At 40.4% G+C, this 20,513-nt stretch overlaps 2 protein-coding genes across 6 annotated transcripts in view; both read right to left on the minus strand.

Moving 5' to 3' along the window:
- Nucleotides 1-1,550: 1,550 nt before the first annotated feature.
- LOC127003766 (putative aldolase class 2 protein RP493) lies at nucleotides 1,551-18,244 on the minus strand. Of its 5 annotated transcripts, XM_050870803.1 has the most exons (8): nucleotides 17,828-18,170; nucleotides 15,572-15,776; nucleotides 13,407-13,560; nucleotides 10,474-10,636; nucleotides 10,239-10,373; nucleotides 9,940-10,049; nucleotides 8,228-8,389; nucleotides 1,551-2,518 (listed from the first exon to the last, which is right to left on the minus strand). In XM_050870803.1, exons 2-7 carry the CDS (start codon nucleotides 15,706-15,708, stop codon nucleotides 8,228-8,230), a joined length of 861 nt encoding a protein of 286 aa, XP_050726760.1. In that variant the 5' UTR covers nucleotides 15,709-15,776; nucleotides 17,828-18,170; the 3' UTR covers nucleotides 1,551-2,518. The 5 variants fall into 5 exon arrangements, with proteins under 5 accessions (XP_050726760.1, XP_050726769.1, XP_050726743.1 ...); XM_050870812.1 differs by lacking the exons at nucleotides 1,551-2,518; nucleotides 17,828-18,170 and adding an exon at nucleotides 18,177-18,244 and having other exon boundaries at nucleotides 8,149-8,389; XM_050870786.1 differs by lacking the exon at nucleotides 1,551-2,518 and having other exon boundaries at nucleotides 8,149-8,389; nucleotides 17,928-18,170.
- Nucleotides 18,240-20,513, minus strand: part of LOC127003785 (uncharacterized) — a 28,908-nt gene continuing 26,634 nt past the window's right edge. The window contains exon 5 of the mRNA XM_050870826.1: nucleotides 18,240-18,941. Coding sequence (XP_050726783.1) covers nucleotides 18,780-18,941 — 162 coding nt within the window. The 3' untranslated portion in view covers nucleotides 18,240-18,779. The remainder of the gene's footprint in view (nucleotides 18,942-20,513) is intronic.

A 20,513-nucleotide genomic window follows, 5' to 3' on the forward strand; every position in this document is an offset into this window, starting at 1 on the left:
CGATAGTACAATTCTAAATTGGATAAAGGGGTTTCTAAGAAAGAGAGAACAACAAGTGGAGATACGCGGAACCAAGTCTGAGCATAGGGAGGTTACATCAGGAGTACCACAAATATCTGTTTTGGGATCAGTATTGTTCTTAGTTTTTATAAATGACATGATAAGTGATTTAAATTGTCCTGCCCTTCTCTTTGCTGATGATGCCAAGATATATAATAGAATACTCTGTGGTGCAGATCTTCAAGAAATGCAGAATGACCTAAAAATGCAGGCATGGATTGAAAAATAGATGTTGCAGTTTAGTACAGAGAAGTGTGCAACTGTCCACATAGGTCACAGGAACCCAAGATGTACATATGAACTGAGAGGGAAGATTCTGAAAACATCAGAGAGTGAGAAAGACCTTGGAATCATGATATCATCAGATCTGAAACCTGCACAGCATGTGGCCCAGGTGGCAGCTAAGGGTAACAGGATGGTTGGCCTCATACGGAGAAACTTTTCCTTGGATGTTGAAATGTGTAAGTCACTGTACTCTTCACTCGTTAGGCCCCATTTGAAATACGCAGTTCAGTGCTGGTCCCCATACTACAGAAAATACATCCTAGAACTGGAAAAGGTGTAAAGGAGGATGACAAAACTAGTACCGGAACTGAGAGACATGGAGTATGAAGTAAGGTGTGAAAGATTAGAGCTGACCACACTGGAAAAGAGAAGGCGCAGAGGAGATTTGATTGAAACTTATAAAATCCTAAACAGGATTGAAAATATTGATAAAGACGTCTTCTTTGAATATAGTGAAGCAAACACCAGATCCAACACACGCATACTCAGGAAAAAACAACATTGGAGAACCTTGATGAGAGTAAACTCTTTCAGCACCAGATTCGTTAACGACTGGAACTCCTTACCTGAGGATGTTGTAAATGCTCCGTCAATCAGTTCTTTTAAATCCAGACTGGATAATTGTTCATGAACATACTCAAACTAAACGTCTGCCAATTAATTAACCACAAAGAAAAGAGAAATAGAGAAAGAAAAGGAAAAATTGGTAATAGTATCACCCTAATTAAATGAAAACATTTTTGCGAAAATCCAAACTCAAGATGATTGAAAGAAGGGAGCCATACAAGATATAAGTCTTAACCTCCCATGCAATTGAAATAGATAAGAATGAGTGTGTGTTGTGCGGGTAGAATAAACGAGAGGAGAGAGAAAAGTTGGTAGGTTGGGACAAAGGACTGTTTTGCATCCCGGCTGCCGTTTTCTTCGCTATGACGTTTCACTCGTTTGGCTGGTAACTGTTGGGGACAAGGCTATTATTCGTGTTTACTACCAGTGTTGAATTTATCTAATTTTACTCCCGTGATTATCAAGTACTCAGGACGTAGATGAATCAGTCAGTATTTAATTAAGATGACAGTACATGGCAGCAATCACGCACCAGCTGCTTGTCATATAATATTTTCTCGTCTATTCAACCAGCACAGTACAAGCTTAAGGAAAATAATGGGGCAAACTATTACTAGTAGTTTATTACTCCAAGGCTGGAGATTCTCTTGCCACAAGCACATGAAGAATTTCCCATAGATAATCGAATAAAAATAATTATATATACGTAATAATAATAATAATAATAATAATAATAATAATAATAATAATAATAATAATAATAATAATAATAATAATAATAATAATAATAATAATAATAATAATAATAATAATAATAAACGGTTTATTCATAGGGTGTGCAGCCAGAGGCTAAACATTTATATGTTAACATGGATATATAGATGTACATAAAATAAATATGAACTTAAATTGTACAACATAAATGAATCTAATATGAATGTGCATATAAATCGCTCTTATGGTTATTTGTTGTTTATTAAATTTACAATGGTAAGGATGGGGCTCTTGCTGTACCTTTCCGTCCTTCCACGGATAGGTATCAGTAGGTTTCTGTGTTTGACGGCATGGCGAGAGGGAGGCGCAGTGTCTGGTAGCAGGTCACGGTGGCGCGGGTGATTTAACAGTTGTACCGCAAACTTTTGGAGGAGGTGCTGGTAGTGGTCTTGAAGTGTGGGCAGGTGTAGGGCGTCAAGGGCCTCGTCATAGGTGGAGTAAGACGGGCCCAAGATAAGCCTACACGCACGCTTTTGCACCTTCTCAAGCTGGCGGCGCTGGGTGGTGTTGAGGGATGGAAACCAGGCTGGGGAGGCGTAAGTGAGCTGTGGGAGTCCCCAGTGATTTAATCTGTATCAGAAGGTAGAGTTGAAAGGAGGCTGAAGCGATGGTGCGGCTGACATGCTCCTTCCACGTCAAGCGGTTGTCAATGGTGACACAGAGAAGCTTGGTTGTCTCCACCACCTGGAGCGGAGTACCGATGGAGACTACAGGTGGAGGTGCGGCTGTTGTGAAGGTGGTGATGTGCATGAGGACTGTCTTGTTCTCGTTGACAGTCACCTTGTTTAGCCTCGTCCAATACTGGAGGTCGCCAAGTGTGTTGTGCAGGTGGCTGTAGTCAGGGTGTACATTGTCAATAGTGCACCGATAAGAATGTGATGACGTTACTCTGTGTGTGCTCTTAGATTGTAGAACACATAGGGAATGTCCTCATTAGGTAGACACTTGTAATTTAATGTTGATGATGAGTATTAGTGATAGGATTTGAACTCGTTTCGAATCCACCGGGTCAGCACGAATCCTTTGAGCCGCGGAGACTTGCCCGCCGGCGTCTCATCAGTACCGGTGGTTGATTCGCGCGTGCAGTACTGAAGTTGTGTGTTACTTACTAAGTGTGCAGTGTACGTAATACAAAGACCGGCGCGGCGTGCTGATTGGTGTAGTGAGGCAGTAAGTGTCAAGTGAATAGATAGATAGAAGATAGGTACACATTGATAGTTGTATAGACGGATAGTGGCGCCCGTGAACCAGCTGGGAGGAGGTAATAGCCCGGAGAAGATTGCATGATAGATAAAAGGTAATAGATAGATAGATAGATAGATAGGTACTCATTAATAGATTTATCGATAGAGATGTATTGTCCACGTACATGTATTTGGCTAGGTAATGAATCTATTAGGACATGGCTGCTTTGTATTCAGTATTTTCCACGAGTTCCTTCCCATCAACCCACCCCTGTGTTTATGATTCGATACTTAATTTTCTTCCTCTTACAGATGCTCACCGTTCCGTCGTGTCAGTGGTCAAGCGGAGACTATCAGGCAAGCTGTTGTGCCCACCCTTTATCGGAAGTCCTGGCGTGATAGGATGAGCCAGCACCAGCACCGAGTACCACCAGCAGCCCCCACCACGGAGGATGAATGTAAATGATGAGCTGTTTTGTTTTATCAATTTACTTCTCTCTGCTCATGTCCTCTTTCTTGTTGCCGTTTTCACTTTTATTTTTACTGTGACTGCATCTACTACCACTACGCCTGTTACTACTACTACTACTACTACTACTACTACTACTACTACTACTACAGCAACCATTCATACCTAAATACCACACCACCGATCACTCGTATCAGTGATATGTTTCTGCTCGTATACATACCACCTTGCTATTCATTTCATTCTACTATACGACTACTACGACCTCTACTACCATCACATAACTACCATACTTGAAACCATCACTTTACAATCATCCTTACTTCACAACTACCAATCCTCTATTACTACTTTCCTTTACTACAGTCACAATATCACTACCACCACCTTTGCAATCCCTATCCCTTTGCTGCCCCTTCCTTAACGTTCCCTTAAATCACCACACAGTCCTTTCCACAGGTTATAAAAGAAGGAAAGGTAGGGCGGGGTGGGAGAGTGAGGTAGGGAAGCTAGTGGTATCAGAGAGGGTATTATAAACGTTCTAACACCATTTACAAGTCTTCAGGCAGTTTCCAGCGCCATATAGAATCAATTGCAGCATATAAGGTTAAGAAACGCTTTAACTTGGACGTATAGTGGTGTAATGCTAGCCCTGTACATTACCTTTAATTGAGCAAATGGGCCTACGTGAAAAGCCGTGTTAAAGAAATATAGTAATGACCTAATAACCTTAAATCATAATTGCAATGTATTAGTGCGAGGAATAGGGCTAACAGGGTATTAGGCTTTATTAACAGGACGATAACCAACAGGAGTACAGAGGTCATCCTCAGACTCTATTTAGCGTTAGTTAGGCCACACTTAGATTATGCTGTCCAGTTTTGGTGCCCACACTACAGAATGGACATCAACTCGCTAGAATCAGTTCAGAGGAGGATGACCAAGATGATTCAGGGGCTGAGGAACCTTCCATATCAAGATAGGCTGAAACATCTCAACTTACATTCACTAGAAAGACGAAGAGTGCGGGGAGATCTGATATAAGTATTCAAATGGGTCAAGGGTTACAACAAAGGCGATATAAGTAAAGTACTGAGAATTAGCCAGCAGAGACAGGCCAGTCCTCGTCGACAGACCGACTCGGTCGGCTAGATTTCTATCGCCGATAGAGTCGGTCTGTCGGCATCCTGCTACGGGCCGCCAATCGGCTTAGCCCGTGCTCCCCCGCGCAGGGAGGGAGCATTTTTTTAACTCTTAGGACTTAGGACAAGGGCCCGTTTCCCCTAGTGATACTAGGGAAAAAAAAAAATAGCCATCAGGATAGAACACGCAGTAATGGATTTAAATTAGAAAAATATAGATTTAGGAAAGATATAGGCAAGCATTGGTTTAGTAATAGGGTGGTGGAGGAATGGAATAGACTCAGCAATCACATAGTTAGTGCAGGGACGATAGCTTGTTTTAAGAGTAGACTCGATAGCTACATGGACGAGGATGACAGGTGGCAGTGAGGTGTGGGTGCAGGAAAGAGACAGGGTACTGGAGCGTACGCCCGTACCGAAGGTAAACGAGGATCAAGCCTCTGCCTGTAACCCCTGAAACTACACCTCAGACATCGTGAGTAGTGGGGGGGATTCTGGAACTGCCCTGTGTAGGCCACACGGCCTCTTGCAGTTTCCCCATGTTCTTATGTTCTTATATTCTTATGAAAGGAAAAGGAGAGAGAGGCGGGGTAATAGAGTGCTATAGAGGCGGAACTAACGCCGGGCCACGGGAAGCTGAGGGGAACGGGCGACGACACACCTGGGGGTCGTTTAGTGAAGGGAGGGGCGAGGGGAGAGGAGGAAGGAGGGGAGGAAAGAAGAAAGGATATAAGGATAGGTGAAGAGAGGTGAGGTTAGGGGAATGGAAAAAGAGTTGTAGTTGTAGTTGTAATATATATATATATATATATATATATATATATATATATATATATATATATATATATATATATATATATATATATTTGGTATCAAAAGAAAGCAAATTAAATGTATTATTCATAAATGGGAAGAAATAGGGTTGAATACTAAATAAAAAAAATAACATGTATAATAAGGCGCTTAATATAGGTTGATTTATATAGTGAAATGATTATATAGAAAATAGTAACTTTTATATAGATATCTTAAAATTATTTTAATACAAGATAGTCAACATATTGAAGTGTTCATATATGAATTTTTATGCAGATATATTAATTTTTGTGGCGTCAGGAAGGTTTTTCGTCGCGGCGCGTGAAATGAGTCAGATTTGGCGAATTTTCGTCGCGACTTCTGGTCAAGCTCGAGCAAAAACTACTGAAGCTATGAAGGCGTGCTTGGTGGCAAATGAAAACTCTATTAATACAGATTAATAATCAGAAAAAAATTGTAAAGCACTAAATAAATAAAAAAAAGTTATAAGCAAAAAACTAGGACGTGTCCAAATCGCGACAATAGGGCCGAAAAACAGGCTATTTTGTGACGGCTCGACGACAAACTTGGAATCGAGCTATCAAAAATTCCTTCGAGCTGGTCAAACTACATTACGAAAAGGGGCAACATGCCAAATTACAGCCTTCTAGAGGCAAAAGCAATGCCACACTAGACAAAAACGGAAAAGTGTCTGGAGTTCATCAAAATTGCTCTCAAAAGGGTTTACGTTTCGAGCTCTAGCGACGAAACTACTGGAAGTAGGGAAATCTTATGCATCATATTGGAAAGCACATTGGTAGGGTTAAATTATTTGTTAAATACCTTTTTTGAAATTCTCAAAAAATGAGTGGGTTTCAATGTTGGGAACTCAAAAATAGTTTTTTTCAGTCGTTTTATTGCAAATTTATTCGATTTTTAACCCTTTCGAGTCGGTTTTTGAGCCCGGTCGCTTATTACAATATATAGCCCTTTCGTTTTGCCGTCGATTGCTACCAAAAACATTTCTGTAGCCCCAGCAATAAGGGAGGTATGGCGATTGATTTTCCAAAATTCGCGGTTTAATGACAGGGCTGGGGCAAGTTTCCGGTCCATAGTGAGGGTTCACTGGCTTTAACCATTATTTGGACTTTTTTTTTAAGTTGGGAAAATAACTAAAATCAATAATTTCACTTGCTAGACTGTAGCATGTGGCAAACCAAAAATCAATCTTTGCACTTACATCGGGCCAACCAGCATGGTTTGCTTCTAGAGACTGTGATAGTGAGAGAACCTGTTGTTAGCGAGTCCTGGAGTGAGATAACCTGTTCTTAAAAAAATGAATCCCACCACTGCATATATATATATATATATATATATATATATATATATATATATATATATATATATATATATATATATATATATATATATATATATATATATATATATATATATATATATATATATATATATAGTGGCACACCGATCACTTTTTGCTGTTCCGTGTGTGTGTGTGTATATATATATATATATATATATATATATATATATATATATATATATATATATATATATATATATATATATATATATATATGGGCCGACCATCAGAATCCACCGGGAAGAAGCCTACCGGCGCAATAGGCCACGACGTAAATATATATATATACATATATATATATATATATATATATATATATATATATATATATATATATATATATATATATATATATATATATATATATATATATATATATATATTTTTTTTTTTTTGTAGCCCAGTGGTATTCATTGGCTCATGAGCCGCTGGCGGCTCGCAATGACTCAATTCACGGCTCTCGAAAAATATATAAATTAATTAATAAAAAAAATACATAGAAAAATAATTTAATAATTTATCAAGAAAGATATATATTTTCATGAGGTGAGATGGAAGACAAAGTCACAGTAAGCGATAACATTCTAACATCCCTGCCCTAGTCGTACAGAAATCATACGTGTCTACTACGGGAAAACTGATCAGCGACACGTCTACGTAGTTCTAGGCCGCGCGAAATCATACGTGTCTAATACGGGAAACATCAGCGACACGTCTAGCTCTAGGCCGCGCGTCGGTGGTCTCCCCGACGAATCAGTTGAGTTAAACCTTTCGGGGAGACTGGACGTATTGCGTTACTCTTACTCCTGGAGATTTGTGTTTGAAATTAGGCAACAGATATTTGAGACTGCGGCAACATATATGAAAGTAAGGGCTTAACTGTTGCTGCTTGTGGAAGGTAGCTGCGATGGGCTAGTTTTACTAGTTTAATAACAAGACATGTAGGCTAATATTACCATGTCAAATTTTTCTCATTTACTATATTGCACTTGCAGCCCAGTACTACTTAATTTAATTAGTTGAGTTACGCTAACTTGCAGTAGCTGCCTACCGGCGCAATAGGCTACAATGTAGCCTATTGCGCCGGTAGGCTTCTTCCCGGTGGATCCTGATGGTCGGCCCAAGGCTATACATATATATATATATATATATATATATATATATATATATATATCTATATATATATATATCTATACACACACACACACACACACACACACACACACACACACACGGAACAGCAAAAGTGATCAGTGCCCACCACTGATATATATATATATATATATATATATATATATATATATATATATATATATATATATATATATATATATATATATATATATATATATATATATATATATATGCAGTGGTGGGATTCAGTTTTTTTAAGAACAGGTTCTCTCACTCCAGGACTCGCTAACAACAGGTTCTCTCATATATATATATATATATATATATATATATATATATATATATATATATATATATATATATATATATCAATAACATCGGTATTTGAAAGGTGACCACCAATATTCGGCATAATTTTATCGAAACTGTTACTTGCCTACTTCTCGAAATCCGGCTGCGATTTCTGCAGCAGCCTGTATATGGCATAGAAGTAGGTGTCTGCGTAATTTTGTGCCAGTTGCATGTATTGTGGATGCATTGCGCTGACCACCTCTTCGGGCACCTCCCTCAGTTTGCGCTGAGTCGCCATGGCTAACATCTGAAAAAAAAAACTTTTATATATTCAAATTAACCAGGATCTGTGTCCACAACTAGCGCATAATATTCAGTGGCATGTTTTCCAAGCATAGAGAAAAAGGCTATTTACTCCGGTCAAATCCCAAACAGACACATCAATAATTAGTGTAACAACGATCATTATATTCATAGTAAGACCGGAATATGGCCTGAGATCGGTATTGATGTCTGCATCTGGCTCAATTTGTTTCAGACAAACCTCGAACATCTTGGAAAATGCTGAAATCATCCATTTATTCTACCATGACAGTAATTGAAATACTTTTCATCCCTTTGCCTTGCAGCATAAAATCAATAAATTGAGCTTAAAAATATAGTTAACACATGCTTAAGACTATGCAATGGATATGGATGAGGAGGAAGACGCGGACGTGGATGTGTCAGACACTGCTGATCTTTCCTGAGGGGCCCGAAGCGGGTAATAACCCCTTTTGTGTTCACAGAGGGTAATTAGATTATATTAAGTTACAAATCATATAATTTTTTTCAGGATAACAAAGATTCTTGGGCTCTACAGACAAAAGGGCCATAATTCTTAATTTGTACATTATAGTCCGGCAAATCTTAAGTGGCGGCTCTGACGTAGACAGCCCGCTAGACACTGGTGCTATGTCCCCAACTGACCTCGTACACCGTGCCTCTCACACCCTTCTCTCTCTCTCTCTCTCTCTCTCTCTCTCTCTCTCTCTCTCTCTCTCTCTCTCTCTCTCTCTCTCTCTCTCCCCATGTCTCTCTCTTTCTCTCTTACTCTAGTATAAAAACAAATATGTTTTTTATGATTGACTCTCTATCTGTGAGTGAATACAAAGAAATTTGAACAACACTTGGCAGCGTTGCCACCGCGGCGGTGTCAGCTCAAGTCAACCCAACACACCGCAGTTGCCAGTTGCTCTGCCTGCTTTAATTATCGCATTTCTGCTATTTTTTTATGTGTGTCTGCCATCTGCCATACAATGTCAGCTATATGGCATAATTATGATAAAATATGGAGACTGTACCTATATATGGAATGCCAGGACCGTCAAGCAAATTCTGATGTGAGTCATATGCAGGTGAATGGTGAGGTTCCGCTGGGGATGGCCAGGGAGTGGGGAAGGAGTGCTCGCTAAGAACAATAAAATATTACACTTTGACCTTATTTCCACACCACCCAAGGGGTAAAGAGTCTGGTGCGTTGTTTTTATAGAGGTTTATTATTATTATTATTATTATTATTATTATTATTATTATTATTATTATTATTATTATTATGCATTGTCGTGCACCATACTCCCCGAATCGAGTATACCCCCACTTTTCTCGCACACACACACACACACACACACACACACACACACACACAGAGAGAGAGAGAGAGAGAGAGAGAGAGAGAGAGAGAGAGAGAGAGAGAAGAGTGTGAGAGACACGGTGTGCGAGGTTAGTTGGAGACGCGGCAACAGGGTCTAGCGGGCTGTCTACGTCAGAGCCGCCACTTAAGATTTGCCGGACTATTGGACAAACGTCGCGTCTCACCTGCACCATGGCGGCTCGCTCCAGGTAGTAGAGATTGTCGAAGGCCATAGAGATGGTGGGAGCCACGGTAAGCACGCCGTGGTTAGCCAACAATAAAACATCCTTGTCCCCTGCGAGGATAATTGTCACAGTGAACTGGAGATACATGATAGTTAACTATGCACAACAAATTCTAAAAGCGAAAAAATATAATATTAATCAATTTTCGTATAATATTAACTCTTACCATATATTGAACATTCTAGATTACAGCCATAGATACTAATAAGCAAAAGGAAACATTTACATCTTCTGTTTACCTAATATTTTAGCCATTCGCTCTCCCTCCTCGAAAGAATACGCCACACCCTGATAGTTGGGGTCATAAGCCACCCTGTTCCAGAATCTTAGAGAATTTTGATGCACCAGGCGTAGTTCAAAGTCTTCAAGGCTCGCTGAAAAATAAACCACCGTGCTGATGATTGATAGCGAATGAGTTTTTTTAATTTTTTTATCATTGAAAGAGGATTAAGTGCACAGAATGGCGCCACTCACCAAGAGCTGTGATGTACGGCTGATGGGTGTGCATGACAACCTGGGTCCCGGGTCGCTTCTTGTGGATGGAGAGGTGGATGCATGAGGCGGTGGTTTCAGGCGCCCCTTCTCCTTCCACGGTCTTCGCCTCTCTGTCCAGCCCAACCAAGTTGCTCGCAGTCACCTAAAATATGTGCGTGTGTGTGTGTGTGTGTGTGTGTGTGTATATATATATATATATATATATATATATATATATATATATATATATATATATATATATATATATATATATATATATATATATATATATATATATATATATATATATATATATATATATATATATATATATATATATATATATATATATATATATATATATATATATATATATATATATATATATATATATATATAAGAACATAAGAACATAAGAACGTAAAGAGTCTGCAAGAGACCGGTTGGCCTATACAAGGCAGCTCCTGTACACTCAACCCCACCTTACCTCACCATCCATGGCTTTATCTAACCTCTTCTTGAATGTATCTATAGTATTGGCACCCACAACATGGCTCCCAAGCCTGTTCCATTCATCCACCACTCTATTGGTGAACCAATTCTTGCCTATGTCTTTGTTGAATCTGAATTTGTCTAAATTAAAACCATTGCTACGCGTCCTACCTGGCTCTTTCACTTTCAAAATCTTATTGACATCCCCTTTATTAAAGCCCTTCATCCATTTATAGACTTCGATCAAGTCTCCTCGCAACCTTCGCCTTTCTAGAGAGTGTAGATTTAAATGCTTCAGCCTGTCTTCATAAGGCAAGTTTCTCACCCCCTGAATCATTTTTGTCATCCTCCTCTTGATATCCATTCTATAGTAGGGGGACCAGAACTAAACTGCATAATCGAGATGAGGTCTAACTAGTGCTAAGTAAAGTTTGAGGATGACTTCTGCGCTCCTATTGCTTACGCTCCTTGAGATGAAACCAAGTACTCTGTTTGCCCGATTTTTAGCCTGAATGCATTGAGCCCTAGGACGGAGGTCAGCGCTCCCTAGTACTCCTAAGTCTCTCACACGCCCAGACCTGCTTAGAGGAGTGTCATTTAAGGAGTAATTGTGTGAGGGATTATTCCTACCTACACTCAGAATGCTACACTTCCCGACATTGAATTCCATCTGCCACTTCCCCGCCCAATCATAAAGTCTGTCAAGCTCATCCTGGAGAACGCTAGCGTCCCTGTCTGATTGGATTACTCTACCGATCTTGGTATCATCTGCGAACTTACTGGCATCACTACTAATTCCTGTGTCCAAGTCATTGATGTAAATAATAAAAAAGCAGAGGACCCAGCACCGACCCTTGTGGGACTCCACTCGTAACACTGCCTCATTCAGATTTTTTACCATTGATTTGCACTCTCTGCTTCCTACCACTAAGCCACGCCCTGATCCAGTTCAAAATTTTCCCATCTACGCCGTGAGCCTGTAATTTTAGTAGTAGCCGGTGATGAGGAACTTTGTCGAACGCTTTACTGAAATCTAAATATAATATGTTATAGTTTTCATCTCTGTCAACCGCCTCGATCACTGTAGTGTAGAATGACAACAGATTAGTAAGGCAAGACCTGCCCTTTGTGAACCCATGCTGTGAATCATGAATTAAACTATGCTTCGCTAGATGGTCCCGATTGCTCCCGGCTATAATTGACTCCAACATCTTTCCTACAACTGATGTTAAGTTAATTGGGCGATAATTTGAGGTGGCTGACTTGTCTCCCATTTTGAAAATCGGCGTCACATTAGCTACTTTCCATTGAATGGGCACATACCCAGAATTTACCGACATCTTAACGATATCAGTAATTTGGCCACTGAGGACCTCCTTGCACTCTTTCAGAATCCGTGGGAACACTTCGTCCGGGCCCGGCGATTTGGTTTTCTTCAACCTACCAAGCTCATCCTGGACTACTTGCCTAGTAATGATCACATCCCTCAACTTGTCGTTCTCTTCGCCCTCATATATCTGAACTCTCTCCGGAATGGTTGTTAGATTTTCCTGCGTGAAAACTGAAAGGAAATAGTCATTCATCATTTGACTCATATCTTCTCCATTCTCAACGAGCTCACCTGTGTTTGTTTTCAACGGTCCAATTCTGTCCCTTGTTTTCGTTCTGTACAATTTGAAGAAGCCCTTGGGATCGCTGTTGGCCTCGTTGGCTATCCTAATCTCATAATTTATTTTTGCTAGGCGGGTGTTCTTCTTCACCAACCTGGCTAGCTCAACATACCTACCCCTGAGGTGGGTTTCTCCGTTCTTTATTTTCCAATAAATTCCTCTCTTCAAGCCAATCTCATGCTTGAGTCTGCGGGTCATCCATTTAGGGCTGTTATTTTCCTTCCTACGTGCTTGGTAAGGGATATGCTGTCTCTGACCCTCTGCAATTACTCTCACTAAATTATTGTAGGTCATTTCTACATGATTCCCCTGTCTTTCCGGTTCCAGCCCTGAGAGCTGGCCCTCATCTAGCGTTAAGGTTCCCCAGTTTACCTTCTCAAAGTGTCTTGTGAGCCCCTCATAATCATATATATATATATATATATATATATATATATATATATATATATATATATATATATATATATATATATATATATATATATATATATTACTACATACATATATAAGACGACTCTGATATGTGGAAGAAATGCAGCAAGGCCTGTCTATTGAATTATTTTTATCTTTTTACAACAAGGGCGGCAGCTGAAGGCAAACACAAAAACAATAAAAAGAACCGCTAGGCGCTGCTACAATGAAAAAATTCTGTAAACAATGATTTTTTTTTATATCAGCAAGGACAGTGTGAGTCTCGCAATAGCAGTGTTTCGCAAACCGTGGATTTCCTTGCGTGACCACGATGGCTACATACCAGTCCTGTCGACTCACCTCACGCCAGTGTAGGCCCTCCGGGAAAACAAGCATCACCTCCCCGTTGCCGTTCGCACGAGGCGCCATCACACTGAGGTGGTTGTTGATGCCCTCGTTTAGTCCCAAGTGATCAAGGCCTCTATACGCTGCCGCCAGCTCCAGTCGTGCTGCCCTGGGAAAAAGAATTTGCTTTTACTGCCTATCACTTCCATCTTCCTCAAAAGAATCCAGCAGCTTTTTTTCCGGCCAAAATGTTACTAATGTTTACACACACACACACACACACACACACACACCAGGCTTGGGTTCAAATACATTTTTTTTGTACTTGAGTCAAAGTACGATTACATTACAATAACACGAATCCAAGTACAAGTACTCAGTTTCTAGCTGAACTCAAGTCCAAGTACGAGTACTTGTGTACTGCATCGAATCCAAGTACAGGTAGCCTACCCTTAATTGATTTAACCTTGAGATATTTTTCTACAGTATATTACAGCCTATATGGAATTTGTAATATCATAGTATGCTTCATTGTATTCATATACTCAAAAGTAATATCAGGAAGCAATATGGGCAATGAAACTCAGATAAATGCATGATGATATGTGGATGAAGTGTTTCCAAAATACGTATGAGGCCATGACCTGCCAGGCAAGCCGCTGCACAGTCCACACCTTGCAGTTCCAGACATCTACTGAATCACCTCAGTGACGGAAATTGATCACTGCTTTTGACCAGTGGCAAACTGCCATCCCCTCTTTGCCCTGGTAACCTTACAATCATGACTTCAGTTTCACCTCACCCCAAGGTCCCCAAGGTCCCCAATGCCCGAGCTTAGGACGCACCTTTGTTAATCCCTCACCCTGACTTCAACTCCACCCAGGCAGGTCGTCAAACATCACACCAGTCACACGTTTGCATTTTTTGGTTTAAACGAATGAACTCGAAAGCAATCGTAAATTTGTCGAGTAATTGAAGTCCGAGTACAAGTACTAATGAACTTCTGGCCCATGATACATGATACATGATCATGATAATAAGGCTGGGGATACGAATATGTTAGGCCTTATTTGCAGAATCTGTCTGGCACAAAACATCACCATTATCATCATCATCCTTATTATCATCACCAGCGTTTTCATTATTGGCCATGATACATGATACATGATATTGTGTACTTTAAGTACGAGTGCAAGTGCGAGTACATGTACTTAGATCCAAGTTTGACACACACACACACACACACACACACACACACACACACACGGTCCGGTAGCTCAGTGGTTAGAGCATCTGCCTCATAACCAGAAGGACCGGGGTTCGATTCCCCGACTGGGTGAAGATAAGTTGGGTTTATCTTCTTTCACGTGTAGCCCCTGTTCACCTAGCAGTGAGTAGGTACGCGACGTAAGGCAAGGAGTTGTGACCTCGTTGTCGCGGTGTGTTGTGTGTGAGTGGTCTCAGTCCTCCCCAAAGATCGGTCACTGAGCTCTGCGCTCCTTCCGTAGGGGAATGGCTGGCTGTCTCGAGAGACCCGCCGCAGACCAAGAGGTGAATTACACACACACACACACACACACGATGGCTATTTCAAATATTTTTGACATTGCAGGTTGACTTTACAAAATACATTTAGATATCTTAAATATGGTGTTCTATTTGCTGAACAGAGCAGTCTACCGTTTGGGCAACTTTAGCATTCTTGTCAGGACGCCTGCTTTGCTGATGTGTCTTTTAATTCATGGTGTCGTGGTGTTTTAATTTCTGAAAAGGGCAAAGTCTGTTGGACTCGCGTTAATAAGGCTGGGGATATGAATATGTTGGGCCTTATTTGCAGAATCTGTCAGGCACAAAACTTCACCATTATCATCATCATCATTATCATCACCAGCGTTTTCATTAGTGGCCATTTTCAAAGAACTGAAGGACAAAGCCTTTCTCAACGTTTCCACCTCTAGCCTTGTTATTGCATACATCCTTTTCCCACAAATATTCTTATTTCATCTCTCTAATTCTCTGTCGGTCTACAGTTCCTGAGTTTTCGTTCTGTTACTTTGGTTGTTTATATGCGATCACCTTTAAGCATGACACCCAACTAGGTCACAGTGAACCCCCCAGGAGCTAGTATCTTCATACACACAGGCATTATAGCCTTTTGTATAATATGTCTGAGTACTAACCTATTCAATCCCCAGGGGCCATCTGGGACGTTGTAGGGCTTCGGATAATTAGAAGTAAAGCTTCGCATCAGAGGACGTCCTTGTCTCGTCCCCGCCTTTACCAGCATATGCCCGCTCACGCCCAGTATCCCAGCCATGCTGCTGAAGGTCACCGAAAGTCGTCAGCTGTGTAATGTTTGTTATCACGTACAAACGCTGTGTTTACCTGCAAGGGAAGTATAAGCTGTACGTTTCATTACTTCTTAAAACTTAAACAGTAATGAAATATTTTATATCGACTATACAACTAGGTTCATATTTTTTAGGCATATAAAATAAACTGCAGCGTCACGCCTTCTAAAGATCTATAGGGACAATAATATCCATGACAGATATTACGGGCTGAAGATATTAAATAGCTATGTAGTGCAGTCTCATACTTTAGGTCATTTTCAGATTATTAAATAAATGATATTCATTGACCATACAAACGGAGTTAAAGGAAAAAAAAGTAAAAAATCACTGAAAACAATTACGAAAGGAAAGGAAAGTGCCCAAAAACAGAAATGGAAAAATTTCCTTATTATTAGTGCAAGATTAAAGACGATAACCTACGTAGCGCCAATTATAATAAAAGTTTGATGACAAGGTTATAAAGGTCTTGCCAGAATCAAGAAGTATCGCTGGAATAGTTTTGTGTCAAATCGGAGACTACTGCATAAGACTAAATCGAAGCATCCGTGAATAGTTCCGGAAATATGTGCATGTGGAACGATACCTAAAAGTGGAACCTGCTCACTGTGTTGTTTCTCCAAGTTACAATGCTACAAAGTCCGTCACTAATGAAAGTCGATGGATCCTACTACGGCATTAGTATGGAAAAAGGGCCTGCATGGAGACTTGCTTCGACGAGTTCCCGAGGATGGCGTCATAGGGTGGAGTAGGCAACGCACCCTTCGGCGTATGCCCTCACTGACTGATTGCTTTATACACAAGGATACACACGGGTATAAGGAGACTACATGGGAGCTACATGGCAGCTCATGAAGATGGGTTATTCACCAATTTCCCTTCTCTCCAAAAAAACATCTAACCTCAATTTACCAGTGACTACTCCGTGAAACTGAATCGAGGCCTTTTACCAACACCGCCAACACACCGGCTATATGGGCATGTACCACGCCTCCCGGAAGTCAATCCTGCACACAGGGTTGCCTCTGTACCATCAACCCTGAGTGGAGGAGACCCAGGGGACGCCCTAATAACTCATGGCCGATCCTGCCGGGAGGGACCTGGGATGGACATGAGCAGCTTTGTGGGAGATTGTTTGGGGGGACCGCCGGGAGTATGGGCGGCAATGAGTGAAATGAACTTCCGGGCATGTGCTCCCCATTAGTTAGTTAGTTAGTTTAAAGAATGAAGCTTAAGAATGAAAAAAAAGAAAGTCATGTTTTACTAGTAAACCGGTTCCTGTACCGACGGTACTTTTTGTGAACCAGGTTCCCATTTCTGATAAAAAGAGAATATTTTACCAAAGTATGTCGTTTGTGTCAAATGCCTACACTAGTTTAAGGATTAGGATAATTTAGGGAAGTTAAAATTATGAACATTACTCAGTCCCGAGAGAGAGAGAGAGAGAGAGAGAGAGAGAGAGAGAGAGAGAGAGAGAGTCTGTCAAAAAGGTTCGCTCGAGTTCCAGAATTCACCGTAGAGAATTCATAATCCGCTGAAGCAAGCTCCAGAGCTGTGGCAGAAGTGGCAACAGTTACGACAGTAGGATCAGCATCAGTATCATTAGTAGTAGTAGTAATAAAATTGCTCCAGCAATCGTTGTCATCATTACTATTATTAGCATCATAATCATTATTATCATTATTTTTATTATACTAGTGGTAGTAGTACTAGTTGTTGTTGTAGATGGTCTTTGTTGTTGCAATTGCAGTAGTAGTAGTAGTAAAGTAGTACGTAGTAATGATAGTAGTAGTAGTAATAGCAGTAGTAGAAGCAGTAGTAGTAATAATGATAATAGTTATAGTAGCAGTTGTAGTAGTGGCTATTATTATTATTATTATTATTATTATTATTATTATTATTATTATTATTATTAGTTGTAATAGTAGTATATAGTAGTAGTAAGTAGAAGTTGCAATAGTAGCTAGTAGATGGTTTTGTAGTAATAGCAGTACTAGTACTATAGCAATTATAGTTCTAATTGGAGAAGCAATACTAACCTCTGTAATGATAATATTTAGATTCAACGTCAATATATTATCTCACCAGATATTTTCGTCACACTTGGCAGGCGACTCACAAACGAAGGTCGTGCTAAATAATCGTCAAAGCGTGAACCCGTCACTGTTCTCAAGTGGCTTTTTACCTGCTATTTGTTACACTGTTACCACCTGGCGGCGACACACGGGACATACGGAACAACAACAAACAACGGTGGGCACACTGATCCATATTCTACTAGTAAGCGAGGTTTAGAGGCGACGTTAGGTGCAACACGCCATTATTTCACACAATTCGTTAATCTTTGTTTACGCGTGTTCTTCATTGATAACCTAAACCTTTATATTCTGTTGGTAAATTGTCGCCTATTTTTTTTTCAAGGTGTGTGTCTAACCCTTTGGAAACAACTGAAACTTAGTTGGCACCACCACCAAGGAAGGTAATAATACACAGCAGAGGGAGTCACTGGGAGAGCGAGGCACACTACAGTTGAGCTGCCAGTTTACCATTTTATTTTTTCCTGTTTTGTCAGTTTTACATAATAGTGTGGGATCTTACATTCTTCTTACCGGGTCCAGAGATGTTTGAAGATGCTGTCCAAGTATCAGGGACGCGATTGATGAAGTTAGTGTGTCTGTGGGTGTTATGTAAATAATGTTTACCTTCTTGGTGATCTCGAGTACCGAGACCTTCAAGATGAGTCTTATTTCTTCCTCCCGTAAAATTGCGTAATATACTATATAAAAATAGCTTAATACTTTTCTCTCCTATCGTAATATATCGTAATAATTCCTTCTGTAAAATGGCATAATAATAGCTTAATAATTTTATCTCACATCGTAATATTTATTTATTTTCTATAATTTACTACTACGACTCACTCATATCATCTAAATGACTTTCAATAAAACATTATCGAAGTAAGGGTGCATGGGTAGACATGATCAAGTCTCTCTGCACGGTGTCTTGGTTATTCACAGTGACCCGTCATTTGTGTTTACTGTTCAAAGTCTGGCTGGGTCTTACGGAGTCTTCTGTACATAGAATAGAAATGCGCATCACCGTAGCCTTGAATCTCCTTCCAAAGTTCATCGCAGGTCAGCTTGCAGTTTTTTTCAGGAATGAGGCCCACTTCCCGCTGCATAGAGAAGGCAAGCACCTGGGAAGAGACAAGTGGGTGAACATTATGACCACAGGAAATGTTTACCGACCAGTATATATAGCTAAGCAACTTATTAGGTTAGTCCTCAACACATTTATACGTGTGCCTCTTATGGTGTGTGTGTGTTTGTGTGTGTGTGTGTGTTCATCTTGGTCCGATGGCGCTCTGGTCTCCCGATACCCCAGCCCCTCCTCGAATCGAGTGGTGCATTTTGGGGAGCGGGTGAAAGCTCAGATTAAGTTTCTGACACCCACAAACAGTTGGGAGGCGGAACACAACTCCCGAGTGACATTTACTGTTAGATGGACATAAATATACCTAGAAAATGGTTATGGATCTGCGGGCCCGGGTTCAACTCCCGACCTTGGCGCGTAATTTTTTTTTTCCTGGCCACTTCTGTCCTCGTGATGCGGCATAGGCATCACTTTCAGTCTCCCTGTGCTGAGTGATGCCCGCAGCCCGCCGCGGGGTCCGTGAGTGTTGCCCAGTTCATCATAAACCGACGACGTCACACACCTCATTCCCACCCGGTTTCCTGACCACACCATTCAATATTACGAAAAACTGAGACCACCGTCGTCTTCATGAGAAAATTCTGCATCACACTAGCATAAATTTGTAACAATAATGTAAAAACAAACATACGAAAATCGGAGTTAAATGAGGTGGCCTATAAACATTTTCTTGCACTGATTTCCCTTTAGCTCCTAAGTACTCAGCTATATTTTGTCGCATCACGTTTTCAAGCAAAGATCCTGAATCTGAATACTGATCTGATTCTGATGGTGCAGTCTCCTTGCAGGTCCAGAGTCGGGACCTGTTTGAAGGGAGGCGAGCCTGCGTGGAGCCACCTGATCCCTCACAGCTTTCGAGCATACAGCCATTATGTAGGCCGTATGCCTCTGACACAATTTTCATTATCAGATGTGGTGTGAAGAGCTGCAGTATGCATCGCTATGTAGACTACCACTTGGATTCAAACAATTCACACCTTAGGTCAAACAAGATAACAGCATAAACCATCCCCCCAACCACACTCACTGGGCATCCCAGGGTCAAACACTATTTTATACTGCAATAAAAGACCAACAAATGATGGAATACTGGAATATATAATTGCAAGAATGTTTATGCTAATGATTCAATCATTTAATTTGTTTTTTTCTCTATTATACTTCCGTTTTTCAAGTACTGTGCCCTAGTTTGGATGTCAGCAGCCGATTCTCATCTTAAGCTTCTTAATCGTGTCTTTAAACACATCAAATTTCTGCTGCCCAATCTTTGTGTTAATCATGTCCATTGTTGCCTAGTTGGGGGCCTTAGCTGTTCTCCATAAAGTAAGTAGGATCCTCTGATCTTGCTCTTTATAGTAAACTTCCTCCCCACTTTTATGCATCTCGCCCTACTCGTTTCTCTCTGTCTCAGAATTGCAGGGCATCTGCAGTTTACTGCATTATGTTCTCAAAAAAAGAGAAGGATAGCAATTCACTTTCTGGCTTCAACTTTCCTAAAACAATGACTCTGAAGAAGAATGCTATAATCTATATTTACCATGCACAGAAGCACTGG

The sequence above is a fragment of the Eriocheir sinensis genome, chromosome 3 (assembly GCF_024679095.1).
Source record: "Eriocheir sinensis breed Jianghai 21 chromosome 3, ASM2467909v1, whole genome shotgun sequence".
In the NCBI taxonomy this organism is placed as follows: Eukaryota; Metazoa; Arthropoda; class Malacostraca; order Decapoda; family Varunidae; genus Eriocheir; species Eriocheir sinensis.